Below are 25,481 nucleotides of genomic sequence, written 5' to 3'. Positions count from 1 at the left end.
TAAATTTTTTATTAGCTTAAGGCAGAATATGAAAAAAAAAAAAAAAAAAGTGTACCTCTTCCCTCATTAACCCAATTCAGCTACTACCCTGCAGTCTGCCACCCACCACTTGCCTGGATTTTATTATACACAAAGAGCTGTCTGTGAAAAGGCAGGTCGTGGTGAACTTGGCTACCCAGCGAGGGCTGCTGGAGTCTTGGCGAGAAAGAAAGGCCTGCTGTCCATCATGTTCAGACCCCATCCTCTCCCACGGCTGCTCCCGCCTCTGCCCACCTCATCTCGGTGCGGAGTTCCCATGCAGATGACTCCCCGAACCCTTTCTAATGTTTGGTTTAACGTGTCGCCGGCTAGCACGCGCGTGTGACAGTGGTGACAGGCGCGGCTGTTCCTTTTTAAATACCATGTCAGAGACACGGCGTCAGGAAGCGGGAACGTGCTCTGTGGCTCTCTGCCGTGCTGGGATCGCACGGGCTTATTTTTTAATGAGGAAGATCTGCATCTCGAGTTTTTTTCATGTGTCACTTCGCGTGGACAAATCAGCGGCACGTCACGCTGGCCCAAAATGAAATGCTGACAAATGTAGATATTTCAAATTTAATTGACATTTAAATGTACTTGAGATAAAGAAGGGAAAAAATCAGCAAGGACTTGGTCTCTGGAGGTAACGAGGGGAGCTGGTGATCATTTTTTAAAGGATCATTTCACTCCAGCACAAAGGATCTTTCTAAATGTCTTGGCCGCTCTGGCGTCCCTTGATTACAGGGCTCCTATAGGGCTGACAGGCAGAGACAGGCCCCAAGATGCGGCCTGTCTGTCCAGTCTTCCACCATCCCCCATGTGCCAGCCAGATGACCTCGGGAAAGTTCATTGTACCTCCCTGAACCTCAGTTTCTTATCTGCAAAATGGGGATTCTATGGCCCTCCTGTGAGTCTTATCACAAAAGTTGAATGAAAATATTCGTAAAGGGCTTTGCATGGTGCCCAGTGCATTTTTAGTTACTACCAACAAATAGATTACTGCCAACAAATTACTACTGCCAACAAACAGATTCTGAGCTTCTTCACCCTGTACAGAGTCTCCCTTCGGTGTTCAAGGACAAACAGGGTGGTCCCTACCATCAAAGACCTTCCCAGTCAAGGTTACTAGTCCCCAGCTGGGCACCGGCACATCAGAATCATCTGCCTGGAGACACTGCCATGCCCCCTCCATCACCACTACACAGGGCCAACACTCTGGAGCACACCTTATGTGCATGGGTTAAAAACAGAGAAAGAGGCTCTGAAGCAAGTCAGAGGGGTCTCTGGGGGAAATAAGCTTGGTGCAGGACCCACAGGGGAAGCTCTGGAACTTGCACTGGAGCTATTCCCTGTGTGGCCTGCGGCAAGGCTAGGACTGTTACCAGGGAGGAAGAACTGGAGACCGATACGGGAACCTGCAGGACATGGGATCTTTGTACTCAGTGGTATGTGAATATCTACTGAAGAACAGTAAGGAGTGACTCCCTGCTGTAATGAGTCATCATCACCAATGAGAACGTGTCTTCCTGTCACGTGGACTGGTCTAGTGGGGACAGGTGAGTGTGAGGCCAGGTCCTTCCCACCCCGCTAGGGACTTGCTCTGCCAGAGCACAGTGGTGGGTATGTCTGGCTCAGGAGCTCTTGGACAAGGCTCAACTTGGGAGGTGACACTGGGGCTGGGCTTTTAATCGTGAATCCAGCAGAGGCTGCACAATGGCCTGGAGGTGTCTCTGGAGCAGGGGGCACAGGGGCTTGAGGCTGGGGTGGGGTTTCAAGACAAGAGGCAGGTGGGGTTGGCAGGGGCCAGTTAGTGGAGGGCCTCACACCAGTGTGAGGACTGAAGGCCATGTGCGAGGTCAGGAGGTGACATGGGACTTGGGGAGGCAGCAGGGAGGCAGCAGGGGGGCCTTCTTGGCTCGACTGCCCTGATCTCCATCTCTTGGGTTGTTGTGCCCTTTGCCTTTCCAACCTTCATGCATCCATCCACTTATTTATCAACCATGTTTGTCTCCCTCCCTCCCTTCCTCCCTCCCTCCCTTCCAAAAAGATCACTAGGGTCGATTTCCATGTCCACACCCATGCCCAGCATGCCAAGAAGCCCTTCCCGGGTGCTGGGTGGACACTGCGTAGGTGGAGAGGCCCGGCTCTACTTTCCCACCTTTCATGCTCTTTGCTGGAGGGAAGATGGGGAAGGGAGCACCTTAGGGGAGCTTTCCCTGCCTGGAATTGTGCAGATTGTGAGCAACAGCTGCCCCTCACCCTGAGGACAGCCTCTGCCTGCCGAGAGCCTGAGTCTTTTCTAGGGACCATGGCAGCAGTTGGGGGGGTGGGGGAAGCATCTGGTGAGAAAGCAGTGGACGTGGAGAGGGGACCCAGCAGACCTGGGTATATGTGCTGGACCTAGGGCAGGTCATTCCACCTGTCAGAGCCGTGGCCCCCCCGCAGCTGAATGAGCCAACAGTGTGTTCACTACGAAGACTTTCGGGGAGCAGGGGAGGCTCACCAAGGGGACATATGTCAAAGTACTGGGCTCAGAACAGGCACTCGGGAAACGGTGATGTGGAATCTGGAATGGGGAGGGTGCTTGTTGGGGTGGCAAAGCCTTTCAGGGGAGATTGAGCTCAGTGATGTCTTGAAGATGGGACACCTCTTGCAAGGGCATCCTAAAGGCTTAGCTTTTCAGCTGGAACTAACTCCTCCAGCAGTGACAGCTCCTGGAAGAGTCCTTCCTTCTGAGCAGCAGGCAGAAGTGCTGGAGATGAGGGGGTCCTGAGTCTTCCTGGGCTGCTGTCGCCTGGCTTCTGCTTGGTTTTGTCTCCCGGGCCCCAAACCCACAGTTGTGGAGGGGAGGGGACCCGAGTCAGGTCAGAAGCCTCTCACCTTGCTAATTGGGTCTGCGCCCTTCTGCTCGGTGTCCTGGTGGCTTGCCAGGGGGTAGTGCCCCAACAGCTGCCCCTATCCCCTGGGGCCCAGGGCCCAGCTCGCAGTTTGGAGATTTGCTCCTGGGGCTGATCGCAGTTTCTGGCTCCCAGAGGGCCAGGCTGGGCAGGTGCTGGTAGCTTCATATTCAAATCCTGATCACACCTGGCTCATAGTAGGTGCCCTTTACACACTTGTGGTTGTTAACTGACACCCGCCCCCATCTCCAGGACGCTGGGCTGTAAGCTGCCCTCAGTGATTCCTTTGTTCATTCATTCAGTAAATATCCCTGAGTAACGTGGGCCAGGCTCCGGTCTGGGAGTTGAAGAGTCAAAGCTGAAGGTCACGCAGCCCTGCCCTGCTCACAGACTACCGGGGTGTGCGAGTGTGTGTGTGTATGCATGCAGGGGACGTACCGGGGCAGTCCTGGGCACGGTGGCCTTGGGAGAAGGGAGCCTGCAGTTTGAGGAGGTGTCGGGGGGAGTGTCAGATTGGTGAGGGCACAGCAGTCGCTGCTGCTGACTGAGGATGCTAGTACAGCTCCTGTGGGCAGTTCCCCAAATCGCCGTGTTCTTTGGGATGTTAACAGGCATTGTGCTAAGGAAAAAAAAAAAAAGAGGGCAAAGAGACTTACCCAAGGTCTCAGACTGGGAGCTGGTGGGCCAGGATGCTGCCCAGGTCTGCGGAGGCCAAGCCAGGGCTGTGTACCAGGCCCCCACCCTCAGGGCAGCTCTGGGTCTGTGTAGGAGGGAGAGGGGCACCAGTTGTGACCCTCAGCCAGGAGCTGTACTGAGCCCAGGTCTAGAGGAGACGGCGTTGTGGGGCGGGGGGGGCCTGGGGGCGGAGCAGTATGTCATCTCCTGCCAGAGCATGTGTGCAACCAGCCTGAAGAGATACAATTGCAAAGTGTTCTGAGACCTGGTCTTTGGGCAGAGCTCTCACTAAATGCTTCTGGCAGCTTCTTCTGATCTTATTTTAATCTTCTGGGGCTTTGGAAGCTGGGGTCACGCAGTGCAATTCAGATGAGCAGACGCTACAGTTCCTGAGCAGAGTGGGCTGGCCATTTGGTGCACGCAGCGCCTGCCCAGCCAGCACCACCTGCAGGAGTTCTCCTTGGCCAGAAGGATTTCTAACGCCAGCCGCCAGCCGCACGTCCCTCTGGGTCTCCCAGACCCAGATTCCTGAGGAATCTACAGTTCTGATGGGAGTGTAAAGTGGTATGATTCTTTCAGAAAGTTATTTAGTAATACAGAGCAGAAATCTGCCTGTAAGACTGGTTAAGGGATGGGCTTTGGCATTAGAGACATGTTTGAAGCTCAGCTCTGCCACTAACTAGCTGTGTGACTAAGGGCAGTGACCACCCCTCAGAGTTGCCGCTACTTCTTCCATAAAATAGAGCTAAAGATACCTACCCCCAGCCTTAGATTTCTTGTGAGGATTTAATGAAACAACATTAATGGTACTTGATCTTATAATAATATAAAACTAGAAAAAACTTGGAGAACAAGGACTTTCACTTCGGCATTTTTCACGTTTGTGAAAACCTGGAACAATGTACAAATCCCATAAAAGGGGCGTGGTCAAGCAGGCCACACACATATACACAATGGGATCTTCTGTGGTCACCACCAAGCGGCTTACATGGACATGGCGCAAGTCTGTTCTATGGGATATTGTAAGGAAGCTGGTGGCTCTGCAAAATACATCTAGAAAAAAGACTGGCTGGGAATCTGCAGAAATGCTAATAAGTAGCTGAACTGAAGTAGTGGGATTCAGAATGAACTTGTCTCTTTTTCCTAACTTCCAGATTGCCTATAAGGCTATTGGGTTATTTTTACAAACAAACAGAATTACTAGAAAAGAGCTAATTTTTGCATGGACTGGAGGGTGTTCTGCGTGTCCCCTTTAGAGGACAAGGTGTGCATTGAAAGAGCTCAGGCTCTGCAGCTGGCCGGGACTGGGCATGTCTCAGATCCACACTGAGCACAAGCCCCATCACCATTAGGACTCAGCAGATAGCCCTACCCTTCTAGGTTATTGTGAAGATTAAAAAAGGTAGAGGTTGCTTGTGACTATCTCCTTCCCAACTCTCACGGCACTGAACGAATGAAAGAGAGAGGCACCTGGGGCCCAGTAGGTACACCCCACCCCCCCAGCTTTGGCCTCTGTCTGCTCGCTGTGTGTGGTCCTGAGGGGCGGGCAGTACTGAGGACAGCACTGCCTTTTAGGGCTTGCTATCGCTCTTTCTAAGCTTCACACTTGATGGGAAATTGCCCCATATCCAAGAAGCCGAAGGGAAGAAAAGCTGGAGCCTGGCAGCCATGCACGCTCCTGCTGAAATAACCAAAGCCCACCTTTAACAGGTGGGGAGCTGTGACCTCACCATGCCCACTGCAGCCGCCATCGTCCTCACCACTCAGAGTAGCTCACAGTCATAATTAGGTTCTTAACAAAAAGCCTGGATGTTGCAGAAGAAAGGGCCAGGTCCGTCATCAGACAGGTGATCTCTCCATCTTCCAGCCCTGAGACCTTGGGGAAGTTATGGAAAGTCTCTCTCTAAGCCTCTGTTTCCCCACACATTAAATGGGAAAGCCACCACCTACCCTTCATGATCTTAAGGGACGTCAGTACATGTTACTTCTCTTTCCTTCCCCAGATAGAAACACTTGGGCTCCAGTTAACACTGCTTCCTTGGCAGGAAGAGGACTGTACAGCTCTGTTCCCAACCCCAGGGAAGCAGAGAGGTAGGTGGCATGTGGGGCAAGTCATCTCAGGACATGGAGCTGTCTCTCTGGGCAAAGCCAGGTGAACAAGGGGCCGCCATGGCCAGCAGAATGCAACAGAGAGAATGAAATCGAGCAGCATTTGGAGTCCTGGGCCTGCTGCTTTCTAACTGGACGACCCTGGAACACAGGTCAATACACTTTCTGAGCCTGAGTTCACGCTCTATGGAAGGGACTCCTGAGAGGACCGAGAACACACGAGGCACTCCCCTGTACTCGCTGCCAACTGGCCTCTGACCCACAACCTAATCCCTCCTAACCCTAACTCTCACCCCGGGGGCTCCTCAGGGCATACCATCTGCCCTGTTCTGAATACTAATGTAAGCAGCTAATACCTCTTGAGGAGAAGTAGTCACTGAATATCAATTAGCTAATGTTAACTGAAAAACAGAGGGAATGTTTTCCCTGGAAGTCTTCGTAAAGTATTCTTCCAATTGTTATCAAGTGGTTTTGAGGGGCTAGGACACCTGCCTTTCACTGGGGAAAGAAATCTGACACAGGAAAAATTTCGTTTTGGGAAAATGCAAGTCAACAAAATTCAGCCCTGGGATTCCCTTTACGGCCTCCTTTAAAAATCCTGAGAAGCTCACACTTAGCACGTTTTTGAAGATATTTGCTGAATGAATGGATGCAAGAACGGACATGAGCTAGAAAGCAAAAAATGGACTTCAGTGGGTAGATTGGCCAGAGAGCTGCTGGGGATGCTACCGGGCCTTGATGAATTCCAGACTCTGAGCCGCTGCAGGAAGCCATGGAGACTGTCTTATTCTTAATCAGCTTCATCCTGCTGTCCACAAATTTAATTATTTAATGTGCTTTTTGGAAGTGAGAGTTGGGGCAAGAAGTCGGGAGGACTGAATCCCTCCCTCAACTTCAAAGATCCTGTGTCTCCTGCTGCCGCCCAATTCCTCTAAGTTTCCAATGCACTTTGATATTCCCAGTGGAGACAAAGATTCATGATTCAAGAAAATCCAGGTCAGATTAAAGGGCCAGGCACTGAGTCCGTGTGCCCAACACTGAACCACCCGCAACAAAGGCCCATTAGGATGTGGCTCCTGCCCGCCGGCTTGTCTTCTTGTGTCTCCCAACACAATGCTGACAGATTGGTGGGGCTGGTTTCTTCTCCCCCAAAACAATATTTTATGAGGAGTCTGTTTTATTAAAATATTTTCCGCTGGATGCTTCCTATGTTTCAAGAAGTTGGTCTTGCCAGCTGGAGCTGATGACAGTTGAGAAAAACACATCCAAGTGCTGTTGTGACATGGCATTTGGAAGTGGAGGAGCACAACGGGGGGTGGAGGGTGGGAGAGAAGGCAGCATGGGAAGAGACGCAGGAAAACACCCGGGTTGCACCAGAAATGTCACTGGCATTATGGGAGGACAGCCCCGCCCCCCATACTAAAAAACATGAACAGAAACCCTTGGAATGATGTCCTAAAATACACCTCCCTATCTCCTGGTGGACCAGGGTCACTGTTATGTACGATCACAGAGAACTTGTCATTTGTTTTCTATCACTGCCAGTTTGCCAACCCACTAAACTAGCCACCCCTTGCTCACACTGGTTCATTTCAACCCCAAATGTTTCCCGAAAAGAAATCTAAAACAAGGCATACCGCAAAACAAACAAACAAATGAAAAACACCACAAGAAGTGGTTCCGACATAGTTCTGGTAGTCACCAGAATGATGGGGTTACCAAACACTGGCTCTTTGCATACACTGACGAAGCAATCCCCTATCACTGGGCTGGAAAAGCAACTGTGTAAATAAATGCGGTGATGAAGTCCAAGCTCTAATCAGGAACCCGGCCATAAAATGGGTAATGCTTTTCTGTAGGATAGGAAACGCTGCTGGTCCAGGGTGTTTTTGGTGCAATGCAAGAATACTCTGGATTTGCATCTCAATATCTAAAGGACCATGACCCTGTATCCCAGTACAATGTCTAAAATATTTAGCCCAGTTTTAAAGGGATGGCTCTAAAGAAAAGTGAGTAATTTCATTCCCCTAAGGAGAAATCTTTGGGGTCTGAGGCTCTCTGAAGCCATGCAGCATTTTCTCCACAAGGGGGCAATCACAATCCACGCCAGGGAAACAGTCCTCGCTATTCCCACCGTCCTGTGTCCTATTGTGCACAGCAAAAGTTAAACCTACACCCAGCTTCTGGAGTCCTCTCTTCCACATTCTGCATCACTAAGCATTCCCAAGGCACGCAGACATACACAGGTTTGAGGGCTGCCTAGGTAGGCTGGTTCTCTCTGTGGTATCTCTAGTGATACCATACTGTAAACCAGAGAATCCTGGAAGAGCTGAAGTGGACTGCTACCCGGGCTAGGCCACAGCCTGACATTGGGAATTATTTCTTCCTTTTAGCTCTTTTTCTGGCTAGGACCTGCTGTCTCCCTTAACTTTGTTCCCTGAGAACTTTTCTGAAAATAAGGAAGACACGAGGAGCATTCCCCTCTTCACCCAAGGGACTTCAGGGTCCCAGGGGCAATTTTTTTGGTTCCCTGAACAACCCTAGACTGAGATGGATTCATGCACTTTTTCAAGGCACTGCAGGAAGCCAGTGTATAGCTGCTGAGTTGTCTGGGCAGAGACCACGGGCTGTGCACCTTGGGGACAAAGGGAAGCACTGCATCCCTCTGATGGAAGCAGCGCCACCTTCTCCAGGTGGCTCTAAAGCCGGGGCTGTGTGCAGCTTTAAGCCTCCCGCATTCAGACAGCTCAGCCTCTGGCCACCGCCTGTCCACCTGCCTCGTCATCCCCCTCATCTACCCAACATCTACCCAGCAAGTGATGCTAAGCCAGGTCCTATGCTTGGTACGGGGCACAAAACCCAGCGCCTGTCCTGAGGAGCTCTGGGCCTGAGGGGAGGTAGAAAAGCAAAGTCATAATGAAACAAATGCTAAGGCGCAGGAGAGCAGAGGTACTGGGGGGTGGGGGGGCAGGGGCAGTGGACGAGGACAGTCCTGGGTACAAATCCGAACTCTGGAGACCTCGAGCAGCCCAGGCCTAGGAAGGTGGTGGCCCTCGTTAAATACGTCGCCTCCTCTATCAGGTTCCTAACTCTCTCTTTCTGACCAGCTATCTTTAGCACAAGAAAAGGCCTAGAACCTTCTTCTAAGCTTGTCTGAGTACCCCTTGGGTGTCACCACTCAAAACCCAGCCCAGATGCCCGGCTCCCTGGCCTCTGGGGCCTCCGGCTGCTGTGATAACTGCCAGCAGAACGGACACTGCAGATCAAGCCCTGCTCCCCGACGGACCTCTTTGTGAAACACCCGCTTGGGGCTCCAGGGAAGCCTTTCGAAGGCGTGGGCTCCACCAAGCGCTGGCCCCACTGGGCTCCTGCAGACAGAGGGGAGGGGAGAACAGGGTACTCACTGCTCGGGGCTCGAGACGGACGTCCTCCGGCCTTCCACCGTGATGTTGCTCTTTGGTCTCTTAACAACGTGTGGCCGTGGAGGGCGCACCTAGAATGGGTACAGAAGGAAATCCCTAAGAAGGGCTGAGTTGGAAAAGCCATACAGGAACATTCTCAAGACGCAGATAAGTGGCCCCAAAGCAAACGATGAGGAATGTTCACAGCACAGGCTCAAAGGCTCTGCTTATCGCGGCCATTGAAATGGCAGTCAACCCATGAACTGGAATTCCGTGGCCTACGCAAAGGGGAAAGGCTCTTCTGAAGGGCTGGGTGTCCTCATCTGCAGGTAGGGAATGGTTCCACCTGCCTCATGGAACCCTCGCAGGGCTGCTGTGAGGGTTCAGTGAGACACTGTCTGTGCAGGACCCGGAACAAAGAGGCCCTCATTAATGATAGTCCCTCTTGCCTTCTCTTGGAACCTGGAAACTGGTTTGACAGAACAAAAAGGTTTCACTCAGACTTTGTTTTTAGGGTACATGTACATATTTTGTTCTTTTTACAACTGAATTACGGGATGCTTATTTTCCTCTCTAAGTGGGAGGGGGAGAAGCAAATACAAATAGCACTGGAGCACCAATAAGAGTCCTCCTTCTGCTCCCCTGGGCATCCCTATGCAGTCCTCCCAAGCAGGACTCGGCCTGGACGTCACACAGCCTGTGTGGCCACTGCACTTACCACGTAGACCTAGCTGTGACAGTGAAGTACACAGCTTCCTGGTCCATAGCCAGGCTGCAGCGACAAGGTGATTTTGTTTCTGACCTGTGGCCTCTGCAAGCCAAGGTGACGGATCATATAAAATGACACCCTCTTCTCCCACCAGAGCCCGTAATGAGAGTTAGGCTAAGAATTTCTAGGTGTCCTTAGAAGGATACTCATTTGGTGCAATCAACATTACCTGGCTTTAAATTTGGCACCATTATCTCTGAACAATGCCAGAAAAGGGCTGGAGAAAGTGAAGAAAGCCTATCTGTGATTTTGTTGCCAATAAGAACGACTGAGCAGCCCTGTTCGGGGGCTGCTCTCTCTCTGCAGAGGAGGGACCATGGCAGGAAACGCCACGGTTGCTGAGGTCAGCGGACAAGACAGGGGAGAGCACACAACATGCTCCAATCCCTGCCTCCCTCTTCCCTGAAACCCCCCCACCCCACCCACAGCCCCGAACTCAGCGCTGGTGGGTGACGCAACACAATGGCTTCAGAACACAGATTACAGAAGTTGGCTGCATAAAAGACAAGTCTATAGTCTATAGTCTATCGTCTCCTCAAGCCCTCAGGTCTCCGCACATCTGATGTAACCAGAGTTTTTCCTGTGGAATGGCCAGTCTGATCTCAGGCTAGTTTGGCAAATCAGAGCTGTGGTAAAAGCCAAGGGCATTCCACCAAACTCGCTGTCTGCTATGGGATTCCTGTGACGATTCAGTGAGATGGTGCTGGGAAAGCGCCGGCATGGGCCTGGCACACAGTGGGGGCTCCATAAACGCTCATCTTGCTTCTCTGGGACCTTGTCAATAACAAGAGGCAGGCAGGCGCGGGGGTGTCTCCGCATCAGAAGGTGGATTTATGATGGTCTTACCGGTGCCCAGCAGCCTGCTCAGGGCTGGTTGACAGGGACCCCTCAGCAAGATGTTTAGAAAGGAACACTGCGGCTTGGAATCTAAGAAGCGCGGAACAGTGTTGCTATCCTTCTCACTGTTACTAGAGCAGTGCCTGCCGCAGACCAGACCTCCAGTCGCCAGCTGCTGAAAATGAATGCACCCGTCCCCTCCCCCGCCCGTGCTAACCCTGAAATGTCTTCCCGGCCCAGAGCCAGACTCCTCCTGCAGCTGGTAAGCAGGATCACCTGGTTTGCACCTGACTTTGCACCACAAAGGGGGGCGGGGGATGCAGTCGGGGCAGCGCTGCCCTGCTCCGGAGGTCCTAGGGTGGGGGCTTCGAGAAGGTCAGACAGTAAGGCCTGTTCGCTTGTCCTCGCCCACAGCTGCTCCTTGTACAATAGAGGCAGGTTAGGAATGTGAACTTGTGGCTGAAATGGGGGGATTAAGTTTGTGGCAACTTCAACTGAACTTGCAACGTGGTGAAACATGGGGAAAAAGAACAACAGAGCTAATTAGACGAGCTGAGCTGTCACAGTGCCGCTGAATGGCTCAGTGCCAACAAACAAAAGGAATGGGTTGGCAATCAGCAGGATCGATGGAGAAGACTGCTTCATTAGGGATGATAAACCAGACAGAGCAGGAGAGGGAGGGGCGGGAGGGGGAGGGAGGCAGCGAAGGGGGGCAGGGAGAGAAAGGCACGGAGGACCCAGAGACAGTCACCCGCGCGGCTGCAGACACACCCAGAGTCACACACACAGCTGACTGGTGTGGACAAAGCAGACAGAAAATTATACTCACGGACAGACAACCACCCAGAGACACGCACAGAGGCCTCGAGATGCCAACATACCCACAGTCTCACAAATACACACTCACAGAGGCACGCACAGGAGAAGAAGGCACATGCATGAATCTCTCTCTCTCTCTCTCTCTCACACACACACACACACACACACACACACACACGGCCGCAGACAACGTACAGCTAGAGCCGCAACCAGGCACAGACACACACGTACAAAATGGTTTAATTAAGCCTGAATCACAAGACGATGCAGACAACTGGCCCGTCATATTTCAGCGATCACATCCGTCTTTCCGGGGTGCTTAGGAAGGGTGGGGGCTGGGGATGAGGGGAGAAACCACATACACACACAACGGCGACTGGCCCCACCAGTGCTGGGATCCCAGCAGCACCGGGGGAGAAAATGCAAAATGCAAACAGGGATTTGGAGCTCTGTTCAAGGGGGACTTGAGGGGAAAGTTGGGAAACCAGCCAATTCCCCACTGGATTTAAAACCTGAGAAATCTAAGTCGGCAGGGTTAAATGTGTATTGAATACAAAAGCACCGAGTACATTTGATTTTAATGGTGAGCAAGAAATAATAAATACAGAGCTTATAAAGCGCTTCACATGCGGCCGACCACAGCCTGCCTCTCCCCTGCACGCCCCAGCCCACTCCCCTGAGTCCACCAGACATTGGCAAGGCTTTCTTCTGCTCTTTCCTTTTTCTTCTTTTTAAAATGAAAATCTAAATCCTCTGGTCACATCTGAACTCCAGCCACAGGTGCCAGGCTACAAAGCTTCTTCCAGAAAGGCTGAATGGCTAGCCCCCATGCTCCCACTATCCTGGGCTGATGGCCATACTTCTGCCCAGAATGTCTGCAGCTAAGTGACCTGGTAAAGCCTGGCTAGGGGCCAGTGCCTCCTGACATTAGAGCTTGTCAGCCCATCTTCTTCGAGGCCCTAGAGGGGTTCATACCCCATGTGCTCCAGGTTCCCCTCTGTGTGCAGTGGTGCCTATTGGAAGTGCTTGCATGAGTGCACTCGAAGTGAACAGACCCTGGGGCACCGGGGAACACAAGGCCCAGAGAGCAGAAAACGTCTATGGTTGCCAAATTAGTTCCATAGTGACCCTGCTTGGCAGAAGGTATTTGGGTTTGTAGAAGGTGTTTGGGTTGGCAGAACTGGGGTACCTGCACCCACCTCTTGAAAGGGACTATGCTAGGCACTACACATATATGACCTCATATCCCACCAGGCAGGTGTAGCAACCCATTTTACAGATGATGAAACTAAGGCTCAGAGAAGGTATGCATCTGGCCTAAAGTCACACAGCCAAGAAGTGTCCAAGCTGTGATTCCAACCAGGACAGACCTCTCTGACTTCCAGGCCCAGAAGAACCAGTTCTGCTAGGCACTTGCCTCTTTAGCATCTCATAACCCAAGCAGGGTGCAGCCCCGAGTGCTGGGGGCTGTACCCCTGCACTAGGGCAGTAGCAGAGGCAGCTGCTACTCAGGCTTTGCTCAGGGCAAGATTTGCTTTCCCAAGTCCTCAGCTGCCAATGGATGTGGCTGAATTCCAGCCCCCTCGCCCCCCAATCTGTACGAGTCCCCACACTGCCAACACAATGTGCAGCCCACAGTAGCTGTTTCTGGTACATGCATTCTTCCAAGCGGAGCAATCCTGCCCCAGATCATACTTTCTAAGAGATTCCCTGCCTGCCTTGGATCCTAGATCTCTCCAGGGGCTCCTGAGAGCTACCCTGTGGATGACCTTGGTTTGGGAGACGCTGCTTGGTGAGCAGTGGGGAGAGCAGGGCAGAGAGGTGGGCCTGGGCTCAAAGGCCAGCGTGGCTTCTTATCATCTCTGTGGTCTCGGCTACCAGTTGGGGAAACAGAATCTGCCTCCTCCAGGCTGTTGTAAGGACAAAGGAGCACAGTCTTAGGCACATAAAAGGTGTTCAAAAAATGTCAATTCTCCTCACCTCTGCATCCCTGCCAGGATCCACCACTGCTGTAGAGATTCCACAGGAAGCCCAGTCTGCTGCTAATTAACTCTTCTCACCTGAAGGCTCTGCCCCAGTCCTTTGTACTACAATGGACTCTCTGGAGATGGAGATGGAGGGTCCAGGGAGCCTGATGTGCTGGAAAGACCACGGGTTCTAGAGTCTGGTGACCCCTTTGTGTAGTTGAGGGACTGGGGTTAAGTTACTAAGCATCAGCTGTCTCATCTCTAAAACCGGTGGAGGTGATGCCTACTTCATAGAGTTACTATGAGGCTCAACTGGGATGATGTGACTAAGACTGATTTGCTGACTATATGAAAATCCTAGGTGAACGGTGGTTATTAAGAAACTGGGTCATTCCTTAGAAGTTGTAAAACCTGCTAAGAAGAGTAAGCACCGCTACTGTGTGCCAGGCACTGTGTTGGGTGCTTTACAAATGTCATCCATCTTGACGCTCACAAAAAGCCTCCATGAACAAGGGTGTATTAGAGAGAGGAGCGAGGCTCAGAGAGCTTCAGGACTTGCCCAAAGTCATACAGCTTTGGTCTCGAGCCTGGCTCTGTCTACTCCCCAAATCTATGTTGCTAATAACTGTACTGAAATTCTACTTAATCACACAAGTTGGCTTCCTGTCCCTCAAACTGGTTTCTTTTTGCTGTTTGTGCCTTCCTTCCAGGGAGCGGAAACATTCCAGCCCCTCGACGGCTGTGCTGATCACGGTTTGACTGGGGTACAGGATGGATCTGTCACCCGCGGTTGGAACTGCCTCCACCCCAGCCCTCTTAACTCCTGTACTCGGCAGGGAAGGGAAGGAAAAGAGTGCCACAGAACTTTCCAACATCCGCACAGACAGCTGCCACCCAACCGAGGCTGGGTACACGCACCAAGGATTCAGGACAGACACAGTTGAGAGAGCTCCTAGCCACTTCCGGTTTGGTGCTGCCCGATTCGAATCGATTTTTGTTCAAATAAACTCTTAAAATTAAAACAAACAAAAAAACCCAAAATAGATACAGTTCAGCCTAGTCACCTGCACCCCTCAGCCGCCCCACCTTTCAAGATGGATGTGGACACCACACTGGGGAGGGCAGGAGGGGCTGGGACTTGGGTGTGTGGGGAACTCTGATGGCAGCTGGGCAGGCACTGGGCTCCTCTGGCTTGACGGCAAGAGTGGTGGCTGCTTTCAACAAGAAACGGAGAAATTCTTCTCTTGGAAAACAGCCCTCACTCAATGGTCCTGGCAAGTTTCCTTCCCCCTTTAAAGAAACCTGCTAAAGTTAACGGGCCTCGGCATGACCAAAGTCTGAGCTCACAAGAAAAAGGACTTCACGGATGCTAAACACCGGACCCACACCCAATATTTTCCCGAGAAACCACAGATGGGTCCCTCTCCCTTGCTGGCCCGATCCCAGGTGTTGGGGGGTTTATCACATCTCATCCTGCTTTTCTGCCCTCACTTGGAGCTTTGCTTGGGAAGGTGGAGCCCCACGTGAGGCCTGGGAGAGGAGGAGACTGGTCTCCATCTGAGCCAGCTCAATATTCTCTGGGCGTAGCCTCCGCCCCTGGGAAGGGACATCAAATGCATTTCCAAACCAAGATCTGGCGGAACGAGACCCCTGCTGCCTGACTTCTGCTTCCTTTGTGAGGAAGAGGCGGCTGCAGCCTTTAAAGCTCATCGGCTAGCAACCTAGGAGATGCACTCAAACGATGCACACACGGCAAACACCCCACACAGCAGCCCGGCTGCCTTCAGCTCTGACCTGCAAGTCGCTGAACTGATTCAGGAAAAGGAGAGAGAAGCCCAGAAAATGCAAGTTCAGGTACATGCCACACAGAGGGAAGCTGAAAAACCCACTTCCTGGTTTTCTTTGGCAAGGCAGCTGAGTTCAGACCCCCGAGGTTTAGTCAGGCGGGGAAACGGCTCAGGCAGTGTTAGGCGGGAGGGTAGGACCACCGGCTACTCACGGGCCTGGAGCGCTGTATCTTGGGAGGCTGCGGGCGAGTGGGACGGAGTCTCTGTGGCTGCATTAAAGTGGAAACTTAAGGAATCAGTACACACGGAGATGGTTTGATGCACTTCCACACACGGCTCCAAGCATCCAGCACCCAAGCCAGAGCCCGAGGGCCACCCTCGACGCCTCCTGCTCCCTCAGCTGGTCACCGGTTCCTGCACATCCCCTGTCAGAGGCCCTCCCCTCCGCCTCGGGCCTGGATCACTGTCATCACCTCCCGACAGGGCCCCTGCCTGGATCGCCTTGGCCAGTCTCTACACAGGCCAAGGGGGATCTTCTAAAATGCAATGAGACGCTGCCACACCCCAGCTTCAAGACCTCTGCTGTCGCCTCCTATCCTGGGGCCACAGTTCAACAAGGCCCTGGGCTGGCACTGCAAATCCTCCAAGACCTCGGTTCTGCTGTGCCCCACCCAGACCCCTCCCAACTTTCACCTGTGCTCACCAGCAGACCCTCGAATGGCCTGAGGCTCTCAGGCCAGCTTCCTGCCTGCCCAGCAGGTGGAATGACCTACCCCATCCCCATCTGCCTGGCAAACCTTTACTTGTCCTTCAAGACTCTGCCCTGGTCAGGTGCTGCCTTCAGTGCTCCCACTTATCACCCACGATCACCCCATATCTGTGCCGCCCACACCTCCCATTCTCCTTCAAACATTCATTTCCTTGAGGGATTCACCCCTGTTCCTCGGGAAAAAATATCTGCTCAATAAATGTCTGATGAACAAATAAAATTTGCACAAAACGCCTGACTTTTGAACTCAGGACCTAAATAAAAATCAACAGAGCACAGACCTCTTAGCTTGCTCCTCAAACCCTTTATTGTGAGAGTCAAGCTTTGTTCTGTCAACGGCCTGCCCATCTAGATGCCCTGGACAGTGGGGCAGATGGGTAGACAGAGTAAGGAGAGTAAAAGTCCACAACAGACCAAGGTCATGGACACTCAGCAGCCCTGGGAGGCTTCCAACTGGTTCCTCTCATCAGTCACACAGTTCGCAGAGGTCCATCATTTCACCACAAAGTCCAGACCTGCACCACCCACTATAGGAGCCAATGGCCATATGTGGCGAGTCCAAATTAAGACGTGCTGTAAGTGTAAAGTGCACACTGGATTTCAGACACTTAGTTTGAAAAGAGAATGTAAAATATCGCAATAATTTTTTATATTGATTATATGCTGAAATGAAAATGTTTTGGATATTTTGGTTAAATATATTATTAAATTAACCTCATCTGTTTCTTTTTACTTTTTTAATACAGTTACTAAAACATTTAGAATTCCGTGTGTGACTCGCATCTGTGGCTCCCGTTATGTTTCTCGTGGACGGCACTTCAGAGCTTCACTTGGTGGAGTGGTCCTCCAGACAGCACACCTGCCTTACAACTCATTCTCTACACCCGACTCCTGGAGGGAGCGGCCGTGTCTCAGGTGTCCCTGAATCCCTGGTGGCCAGCACAGGGACTGTCAGAGTGGTCTGTGGAGAAAGTTGGCTGACAGACTTGGTGGAGAATTGGGGTCCCTCATGGCACACTGAGAGCAGACGTGGACGGAAACACAGTGTGGCTTCCCAGATCCTGTGCCATTATGCCAACCCGTGCTTGGTGACCCTTCTTCCGTTGGAGGCTACCTGGGGTTGGGATGCCACCCAATGAGATGAGCCTGGCTGCCCACAAGTGCAGAGGCTTCTGCCCTTGCTTAACCCCCACTCTCACACACAACCCCCACTTTCCCCATCACCCTCAGCTACCCTCGTCCTCAGCCACTCTGCTTCTGGGTGACCTCCTTCTCTGGCCCCAGAGCCCTTACCACTAGTCACCTCTGACCTGACCATCTCTGTCCCTGCTGGCGGGGGTGGCAGCGTGGCTGGGCATTCCGGAGATGGTCTCTGGGGTCAGACAGTTTCAGACTGAACCCTAGGCCTCCACTCACCCTGCGGCCCAAGATTTAACCATCCAAGCCTTACTTTCCTCATTTGTAAATGCGGGTAACAGCACTACCTACCTGAGGGGGCTGTTAGGAAGTTTCAACGACACGACTCGCCAAGACCTTTGGCCAGTAGACGCCAGTGACTACGACCATCAGCAGGTTTCCCTGCCTCCAGCCTCTCCCCCTCCCAATCCAACTTGCATGCTTATTCCAGAGTGGACTTCAAAAAATACATGCCCAATTACGTCATTTGCCAGCCTAAATCAACTCAGTGGAAGGCTGGCATCTCCCAAGGTGTCTTCTGAGAAACACCATCCTGCAAGATGCATTGTATGAAGGAAGAAAAGGGGTTTCCCCAGACAGACAAGCCTGGCATGTGCCCTGTCTTGCTCCATTTGGAAATTCACAATGCTGGTTAGCACAGCAAAGGCTGCCAACCTTTGCAATAAAAAATCCTACCCTGAACAGGCAAAACACTATGAACTTTTTTTTTTCCCCATGAAAGTCCTGTTTCCCATATTTATTTGAATATAGACTCACTTCCTCTATAACACCTGTTATTATGTCCTGGAGAAATGCTAACGGAAGTGTTCAAAGCCCTCCAGATTTGGGCCCCACCCATAAGCCTATGCAGTCTCATCTCTGGTGCATCTCCCCCCAGCCCTGCCCCACTCATCCCCTTGCTCTCCCTAAAAGCTCAGGTGTTTTTGAAGGCTGTTCCTGAAACACCTTCCATCCCCTTTTGTCTCACTCTTAGTGCCTCTTATTCATCCTTCACTGTCTGACTCAAGCACCGTTTCCCCCAGGAGGCCCTCCCTGCTCTTCCCTGAGTGGCTCGGGTCAGGTGCTCTGCCCCCATGTATTCCCAGCACAAAGGTTGTAATTAACAGCTCACTCATCTCATTTCTCTATTTACCCTGGTGTCTAGTATGGCTCTGGGTAAATAGGTGCTCAGCAAAGATTTCTGGCTGAAGTTTCCTGGGACATGTGGAAAATCAACACGTTAGTTCTCTAGATTCTGTGATTAATTTATATTGCTTTGACTGTCATCAGGAAGTGCTAGTTCTTTTGCAATTGAATTTATAAATGGTGGGAGGAAGCTAGTAGAGTAAACCAACGGGATCTACAGACACCAAGAAACAGTGCTGTGGTACAAATGTCCTGAGTGCAGCTGTGAGGACCCACCACAGGGATGCTGGGTGGATCACAGCAGCTCCCTCAGGGTAAGGTGCGCAGTGGACACACGGCTGAGAAGCTTCCGCTTCTTGGAGGGGAGGGAGCAGTAGGGCTGCTGGGCCATGGTGGTTGCCGCTTCCCAAGTATGCTGGGTGGCATGACAGTGTGGGACACAGGTTAGGGAGAGCTGAGTACTCTGGGGACCATGAGAACAGGTCACAGGGGTGGAGTGGTGGTGACCTGGGTGGGAGGAGGGGGTGAAGAGAGAAGCTAGAGGAGAATCAATTCAACATACCGTTTTCTAGAACATGGCTCCAGTGCCGGGGAAGCTGAGTCAGGAAGTAACTGAATGTGGGGCTATGACAGGGTGAGGTGAGGCCCGAGAAGATGGCCAGATACAGTGAAAGTCATTTCCGTGAGCCGGGGCCCCGCCCCCACCCCCGACCACACTCCCAAGGCCCAGGGCCGCGCACTTGTCTGTCTCGTCCCACGGCTCCAGTGCCGGGAGCTTATCCCTCCATGGACAAGGAGGCAGACTGGAGGGAGGGAAAGTGACCTGCTCTCAGCCTCCTGACTGTGAATCCAGGCTCCTCCCACTGCCGGAGGAAGAGGAGGCAAAACCAGAAGAGCCTTGGAGCAGAGAATCAAGAGGTCCGGGCACTTCTGCAGAGAAATCATGTCACATGTGATCCTTAATACCCTGGGTACACTGACTGCTGATTCTCAAGTGAGTTCAAAAAGGCTGCGCAATCTTTTGCTAAGAAGAGTTCTGCTCAACAATTCAGCTGGCACTTCCTGAGCTGAGCTACGGCATGAGGGATGGGGACGCTGGGGGTTTCCATGACCAACACAAGCACCTGCCTTCCTGAAGGTCACGTGCAGTCATGTAGTCAGGAGTCCTGTGAATGGGAGGACCTTGGTTTTCCAAGGAAGTGTGCTGTGAGCAAGGCACTTTTGAAAGGGGCTAGATTTTACTAATCTCTTCTATTTACATGATGCGTTTTCCCTTCAAAGCATTTCTACTTCTCTTCTTTCCTTTGAGCCTCGCATTTCCTGGTGAGGCAAGTTACAGGAGGGTTATTTCCCTGCAATAGACGCAGGAAACAGGAGGCCCAGAGAGGTTAAGTGACTAGTATGAGGTCACACAGCTAGTAGCAGGAACTAAAACAAGCAGGTATTCTTAGTCCATTGTGCTATCCTTGTCAACCGAAATTTCCAAAGTCATCTGGAATCCTTTCTGATTTGGTTTTTCTAATCCTTATCCCTTCTGAAGTTGGACTGTTGTTAAGAGATCTGTGCCTTAGAAAAAAAGGCTGATGAGAGAATGACTGACATCCTCTCCTTCCTTTCTTATTTGAGTATCTCTTTCCAGTGCTTTCCAAAGGAGATTCACATGTTGATTCATTTAACAAACAATGGAGTATACTTTGTACAGGAACAGGGGCACACCAGTGAATAAGACCCAGGCCTGCCCTCAAAGGGCCCCCACTCTGATGGAGGGGTTATAATACAGGGGGAAAGAGGGGTGCTGAGGTCTGTGGAGATACCAAGGAGGGGCTCTTCTATTCGATGGGGGTGGTACAGAATTTAGGTGCATGAGATGGGAAAGGGACTGGATTATACAGTGGTCCAACAAGACCGAGTGAGGGTGAATGTGAGGATGGAGCAGGTCAGGAGGACCAGCTGGTGGGGCGGGGGGCGTGTCACATAATATAAGGCCTTGAACGTCAGACTAAGAAGTGTGGACTTTCTCCTGTGTGCAGTGGGAGGGATTTAGGCATGAAGGGACATATCAGAGGCCTTGGTGTCAAAGATGGATGGGAGGAGGATGGGTGGGCTCCTAAGGACAGACACTCCCTTCCCACCATGGGGGCCTGGCCAGACCTCCATGTTATCAACTCACCAGCTGGCACGTGACTGCTGGGAGGTGTGAATGTGAGAGGGTAAGCCCCAAAGTGTGATTGACACGGAAGTCCCAGACAAGAGAGGAACTCTTTGGCCTCTGACAATCTCTGCCTGGCCCTCGGTGTTTATATTTGTCAGCTGTATGGGCCAGGTGAATATGCTCATTGGATATGAAACCCACATTTATGAGGACAGCATCTGATTTGCAGCTAATTTGTTGATGCAGCAAAACACATTGTTTCCAAAAGGTCAGGAGGGGAAGCCGTGTTGGAATATCAACTTAATTACCTGGGCGGCATGGATGAGCGGGTGCTGTGCACAGGGCTGCAGGGTGGAAAATGTTTCATTGCTGGGCATGGACTTGGGGCAGAGAGCGAAGCGGAGGGTGGAGATGGGAGCAACCTGTGAGGTGGGCAGAGCTGAAGCTCTTGTGGCCCACTGTGTTCCAGTGCCTAGCCAGCAGAGCTGCTAGCCTGGGACTGCTCATGCGGGGAATGAAGGTCATTACTCCATTTCACAGATGAGGGGAGGCAAAGACTTGCCCAGGGTCACACCAAGCAGTGGATGACAGGTCTTTGGAAGAGGGTCAAAGAGCTTGTCTCAAGTTAACTGCACGCTATGGCAGGGGTTCCTGTGATGAATGTGGGAGGGGACCGGCTGTTTGGGAACCAGTGCACAGATCTCCTCAGTCCCCATGGAGGACACACCTTGGACTATCCCTTCAAGGTCAGAACCAGCATCCCCATTTCACTGCTGGGAAAGCAGGCTCAGGGAGGGGAGACAGATGCTACCTAAGGCCACACAGAGGGTGAAATGTCAAAGTCAGTGGGGCAACAGGCCAGACCCCAAGTGGAGACCAGTGGTGTGGGGAAGGGGGTAGAAGATCAAAGATGCCCGAGGCCACAGGGACCAAGCAGCCTCATTGAAGGTTGAGGGCTATGCATGCAAAGCTTGGGGTGGGGAGGCGACCTGCTTGAGGTGGCAGCCAGGGCCCCTGCAACTCCTCTTTCGGAGGGCCAGAGAAGGTGGGGCGTGCCCAATGGCAGCTGGAGGCATGAGAACGGTGGCCTCCAAGGTCAGCCTCAAAGGGGATTCCAGATCCTTTGGGTCTGAATGGTGTTTTGAACTGTCCTTTTTCTGTCAGATTCCCATCCAACCCACCTGGAGGAGGCCCTGGCATCCTCAAAGGGGAGGCAGGGTAGATGCGGGGGGCTCCTCTGTCCTAGGGACGTGCCCCAACCAGATGCAGTGCCAAGAATGGAGAGGGTAAAAGGGAAAATTCACAATTAAACCCTGTCACTGTTTAACGAGGGAAGAGTTCACCTGGTTAATTTTCCTGGCTAGTAGCCACATCAATGCTCTGACCTGTGCATGAAATGGCCCTGGTTGGAAAAGGAAGACAAAGCTTTCTGTGGCTTTACAAAGGGCCTCTGGGCTGAGAGCAAGGCTCCTCTACTCCTCGGGAAGGGAGAGCCGCTATTATGCAAGGTATGGAAATAAAAGAGGGCTTCTTTTGATAAGCCTCCAAAAAGGAGTGTATTGAAGCTATATTTGTGTGGAGTGTCTCCTTTGAAATGCCCAACCAGCTTTCTCGGGCACAGCTCTCGCCAGTCCCCCAACTCCTGTCATTATCTTGAATCCTCTCGTCCACACTTGATAGAGCTGATCCTGCTTGTTGGGGAGGATCAAATGCTTGCTCCGCTTCAGAGTGTCAGCAAGGACGCTGGAGAGGACTGAGCACTGGTGTCCTACAGCACTCGCTCTGTGCCAGAGGCACTGGGCAGGCCCTGGGCCCTGACAGGGGATCCTGGGGCCCTTGGGCTCTGCAGTATCTGTAGAGGTAACTCTCAGCTCTGAGCTATAACCTGGGAGGGATGCTCACGGGAAGATGCTGCACAGGATGGACTTCCACATCAGAGCTGAGGAAGAAGTTTCCATTCTGCCCACACAGGGCGACAAGGAGGTGCTTCTTCATGGAAGGAGGCTGGGAGGGGCCTCATCCTGGAGCACCCTTGATGGGTATCCCATCACCCAGTGTATCCCAGTCAGTCCTTAAACTCTAGATAGAAGTGCTGCCATGATCCCCCCAGCCCATGTTCGTGCGATACATTAGGAAGCTGGTTGTCAGACTCCAGAGGGAGGTTCCCATGTGCCTGCAACTCACCACCGTCCTGTGGCACCCTCTGCAGGGGTGCTGGGGACTGAAGGTGGCCCTCGAAGAACAGCCGTCGGGTCTGTAAGCCATCGTCTCTGCAGAGGGGCTGCCGGAGACTCAGCCACCTCGACAAGTCACCTTGCAAGGCCATTCTCTCCGCCGGGCCCGGGCACTCTTTGCAGTGAGTGATAGCTGAGCTGAGAGACGCCTCGGCCTGGTCCTGAGAGCAGTGCATTCTTCCCCGATGTTGACAGGAGTAGTATTTTGTAGTGGTGCTGGTTAATTTGTAGTGGCATTTGTGGTTTGAAGCCTTGTCAAGATCCCTGATTACTTCCCGTGCAAGGAGCTTGGCTGACGGGGAAGTTCACATGCTGAACAAAAGCAGCGAGGCAGCTGTGAGGTAAGGCTGCAAGGGGACCGGGTGACCCCGGCGCTTGGGGGACAGAGGCGGGGGAGGGAGGAGGGCCAGCAGTGGGGCGGGGGAGGGGAGCCTTTTGTTTTTAGTCAGGTGCAGCTGCTCGGTCTGAATAGGTGGCATCCCATTGGCGGCCTGAGGTCGGGCAGCAGATGCAGCCGTGGCTGGGCAGGGGCAGGGAGCCTTGCTGACGCGTGCCATTCTCTGCCCAGACAGAAGCAGGAGGCAGGGGCTTCCCTGCTACCTACGCTGGGCAGCCATCTGGGATGCCATGAAGGGTGCCTGGGTGATATTCCCAGGAGGTGGGGGATGCGAGGAGGGGCTTCCAGATGTTGGGAGAGAGAATCTCCCCTCTGATAGTGGCAGGGGGGCTGTTTTGAGGCACTTGCTATATTCCAGGTTCTATACTAGGAGCTCTACCTGTAAGGTCTCTAATGATCCCAACAACCCTGCAGAGAAGGTAAAATCCCCATTTGGCAGATGAAGAAACTGAGGCTGTATGGCTCAGTGACTTGCCCAGGCCTCACCACTAACAGGTGGCAGAACCAGGCTCCAGACCCAGGTAATTCTGACCCCAAAGAAGCCCACACTCCTTCCATCAGACTCTATACACAAATGGCAGAAAGAAGATGCTGAAACGTATCCCCTTGAGAATGAGGGTGCTCCCCTCTCCCTGGGGAATTCCTCCCCCCACATCCTCTGAGCTTTTTGTCTTGCTAAGTCCGTTCTGACCACTCAGAAAGGTTCGTCTTTGCAGCCGCCTACATTTCACCAGGCCTGTGTCCTGACTTGGGGAGGGTTTGCTCAGTGCATTTAAGGGCCGGGGCCAACTCAGCAAAACCAAGGCTAATTTATCATCTCTGGAATGATGTCCACCCCAAGCACTACACCACTAGGAAATGAAAATAAAGACCTTCTCCTGGTTTTGCAGTTGTACAGATAGGATCACACAGCATCCTCCGGAAAGGGAGTCCAGTGATTACAACAGCTTCCACACTGCTCTACCTGCCACCAGCGCCCCTCGCCCCGGTCCACTCGCAGCTCGGGGAGCTGGTCATGTCCTACACACAGTCCTCAGCAGACCATTCAAGATCCAGTCCTTGGCCCACCAGCCCCATGCCCCACCCACCACAAGCAGCCCCTTTTTCCAGCCCTACAGACCTCCCCGCCACTCACGTGCCACAGCTCTTCACAAGGTGTGCCCATCCTGCATCTGCCTACCTGGTGGATTCGGCTCATCCCTCAAGCCTCTGTCCCCTCCCTGGAAGCCATTCCTCTCTTCCTGGCTGGATAGAGCCAGGTTTCTTTTTCTTGTCCCTCCCCTAAAGACGAGGGGCTCCTTGTCAGTGCCATAGCCTCTTGATCACATCTGGATCCTGGGCTCTAGGTCCAAGGTCTGCACATGGTCAGTGCAAAGCAAATGCTCGCCCAAGACTTTGGGACTAGCCTCAAATGATCAGTAAGGCCATCGCCCAGCATTTGACTAATGTGGACCAACTAGTTGTCATCCTATCACTGAGTCACACTGTCCACAAGGCTGGCAAGATATCTGATCAGGAATGGCATGCTTCTGATCAGGAAAAACTCTCAACCTGGAGGTATCCTGGTCTAACAGGTTGAGCCCAAGGCCACGCCAAAGAGCAAGAGACTCTTCGAGGAGAATGCAAAGGTGGGAAGCTTAGATGTGGAATATCCCCAAATTTCCCCAGTGTCTGTTAAAGACAGACAGTCAGGTTCACCAGACAGAGTTTTTTGTTTTTTTTTTTTTTCCTTCCCTTGGAACAAATGGATGGAGAACCTGGTTTTAAAATTCCTGGACCCTGGAATACATTTCTATCTGTGTCAAAGTCTAGCCCTCCACCGCCTCAGCAGAGTTTAAAATCCTAGCTAATAGGTTAACAACTGTTTTTCTTCAGCTTCAAATGAAGAATATCAGAAGGCTGGGGGGATATGCAGCTCTCCAATTTGTACGGACTGCACACAGCTCCCTGCAACGTGTGTTTGACAGGACTGACATTTTGTACCGCTGTGAGATGGGAAAACGTGTGACATTTTTATTCATGGTGGCGTACGCCCTTGTAATGATCAGCTCTGGTCGATGTGCTTACCGCAGCAGCCCCAGAGCCCTCGGAGAACAAACAGGAACCCAAGGTGCCAGCAGTTCGACTGCCTTATTAAACACCGCCAGGATCCTAACGAAGACCAACTGCTGGAAAATCTCACTGTCAAATCCTCAAGGACATTGTCAGCGCACAGCTAACTGCATATATTTTTCATTTAAAATACTGAAATCCAGCATTGTGCCATTACAACCAAGGGGAGGGGCACCCACTCCAGCGGCCATTCTGTCAGCTGCCTCTTCGGAGCTC

General features: G+C 52.2%; 1 protein-coding gene across 4 annotated transcripts in view; it reads right to left on the bottom strand.

The window, feature by feature from the left end:
- The window catches only part of DENND1A (DENN domain containing 1A), a 517,643-nt gene that overhangs the window by 11,733 nt on the left and 480,429 nt on the right, over positions 1 to 25,481 (bottom strand). For 2 of the 4 annotated variants that reach the window (XM_057721732.1, XM_057721733.1), the window contains exons 20-22: positions 15,492 to 15,548; positions 10,983 to 11,126; positions 9,104 to 9,192 (exon numbers count right to left, since the gene is read on the bottom strand). In XM_057721732.1, coding sequence (XP_057577715.1) covers positions 9,104 to 9,192; positions 10,983 to 11,126; positions 15,492 to 15,548 — 290 coding nt within the window. The remainder of the gene's footprint in view (positions 1 to 9,103; positions 9,193 to 10,982; positions 11,127 to 15,491; positions 15,549 to 25,481) is intronic. The other 2 variants (XM_057721734.1, XM_057721735.1) reach the window with 2 other exon arrangements.

Source organism: Hippopotamus amphibius, chromosome 2, assembly GCF_030028045.1.
Source record: "Hippopotamus amphibius kiboko isolate mHipAmp2 chromosome 2, mHipAmp2.hap2, whole genome shotgun sequence".
Taxonomy (NCBI): Eukaryota; Metazoa; Chordata; class Mammalia; order Artiodactyla; family Hippopotamidae; genus Hippopotamus; species Hippopotamus amphibius.
The sequence above is the reverse complement of the archived record's forward strand: the minus strand, read 5'-3'. Positions and strand labels throughout refer to the sequence as shown.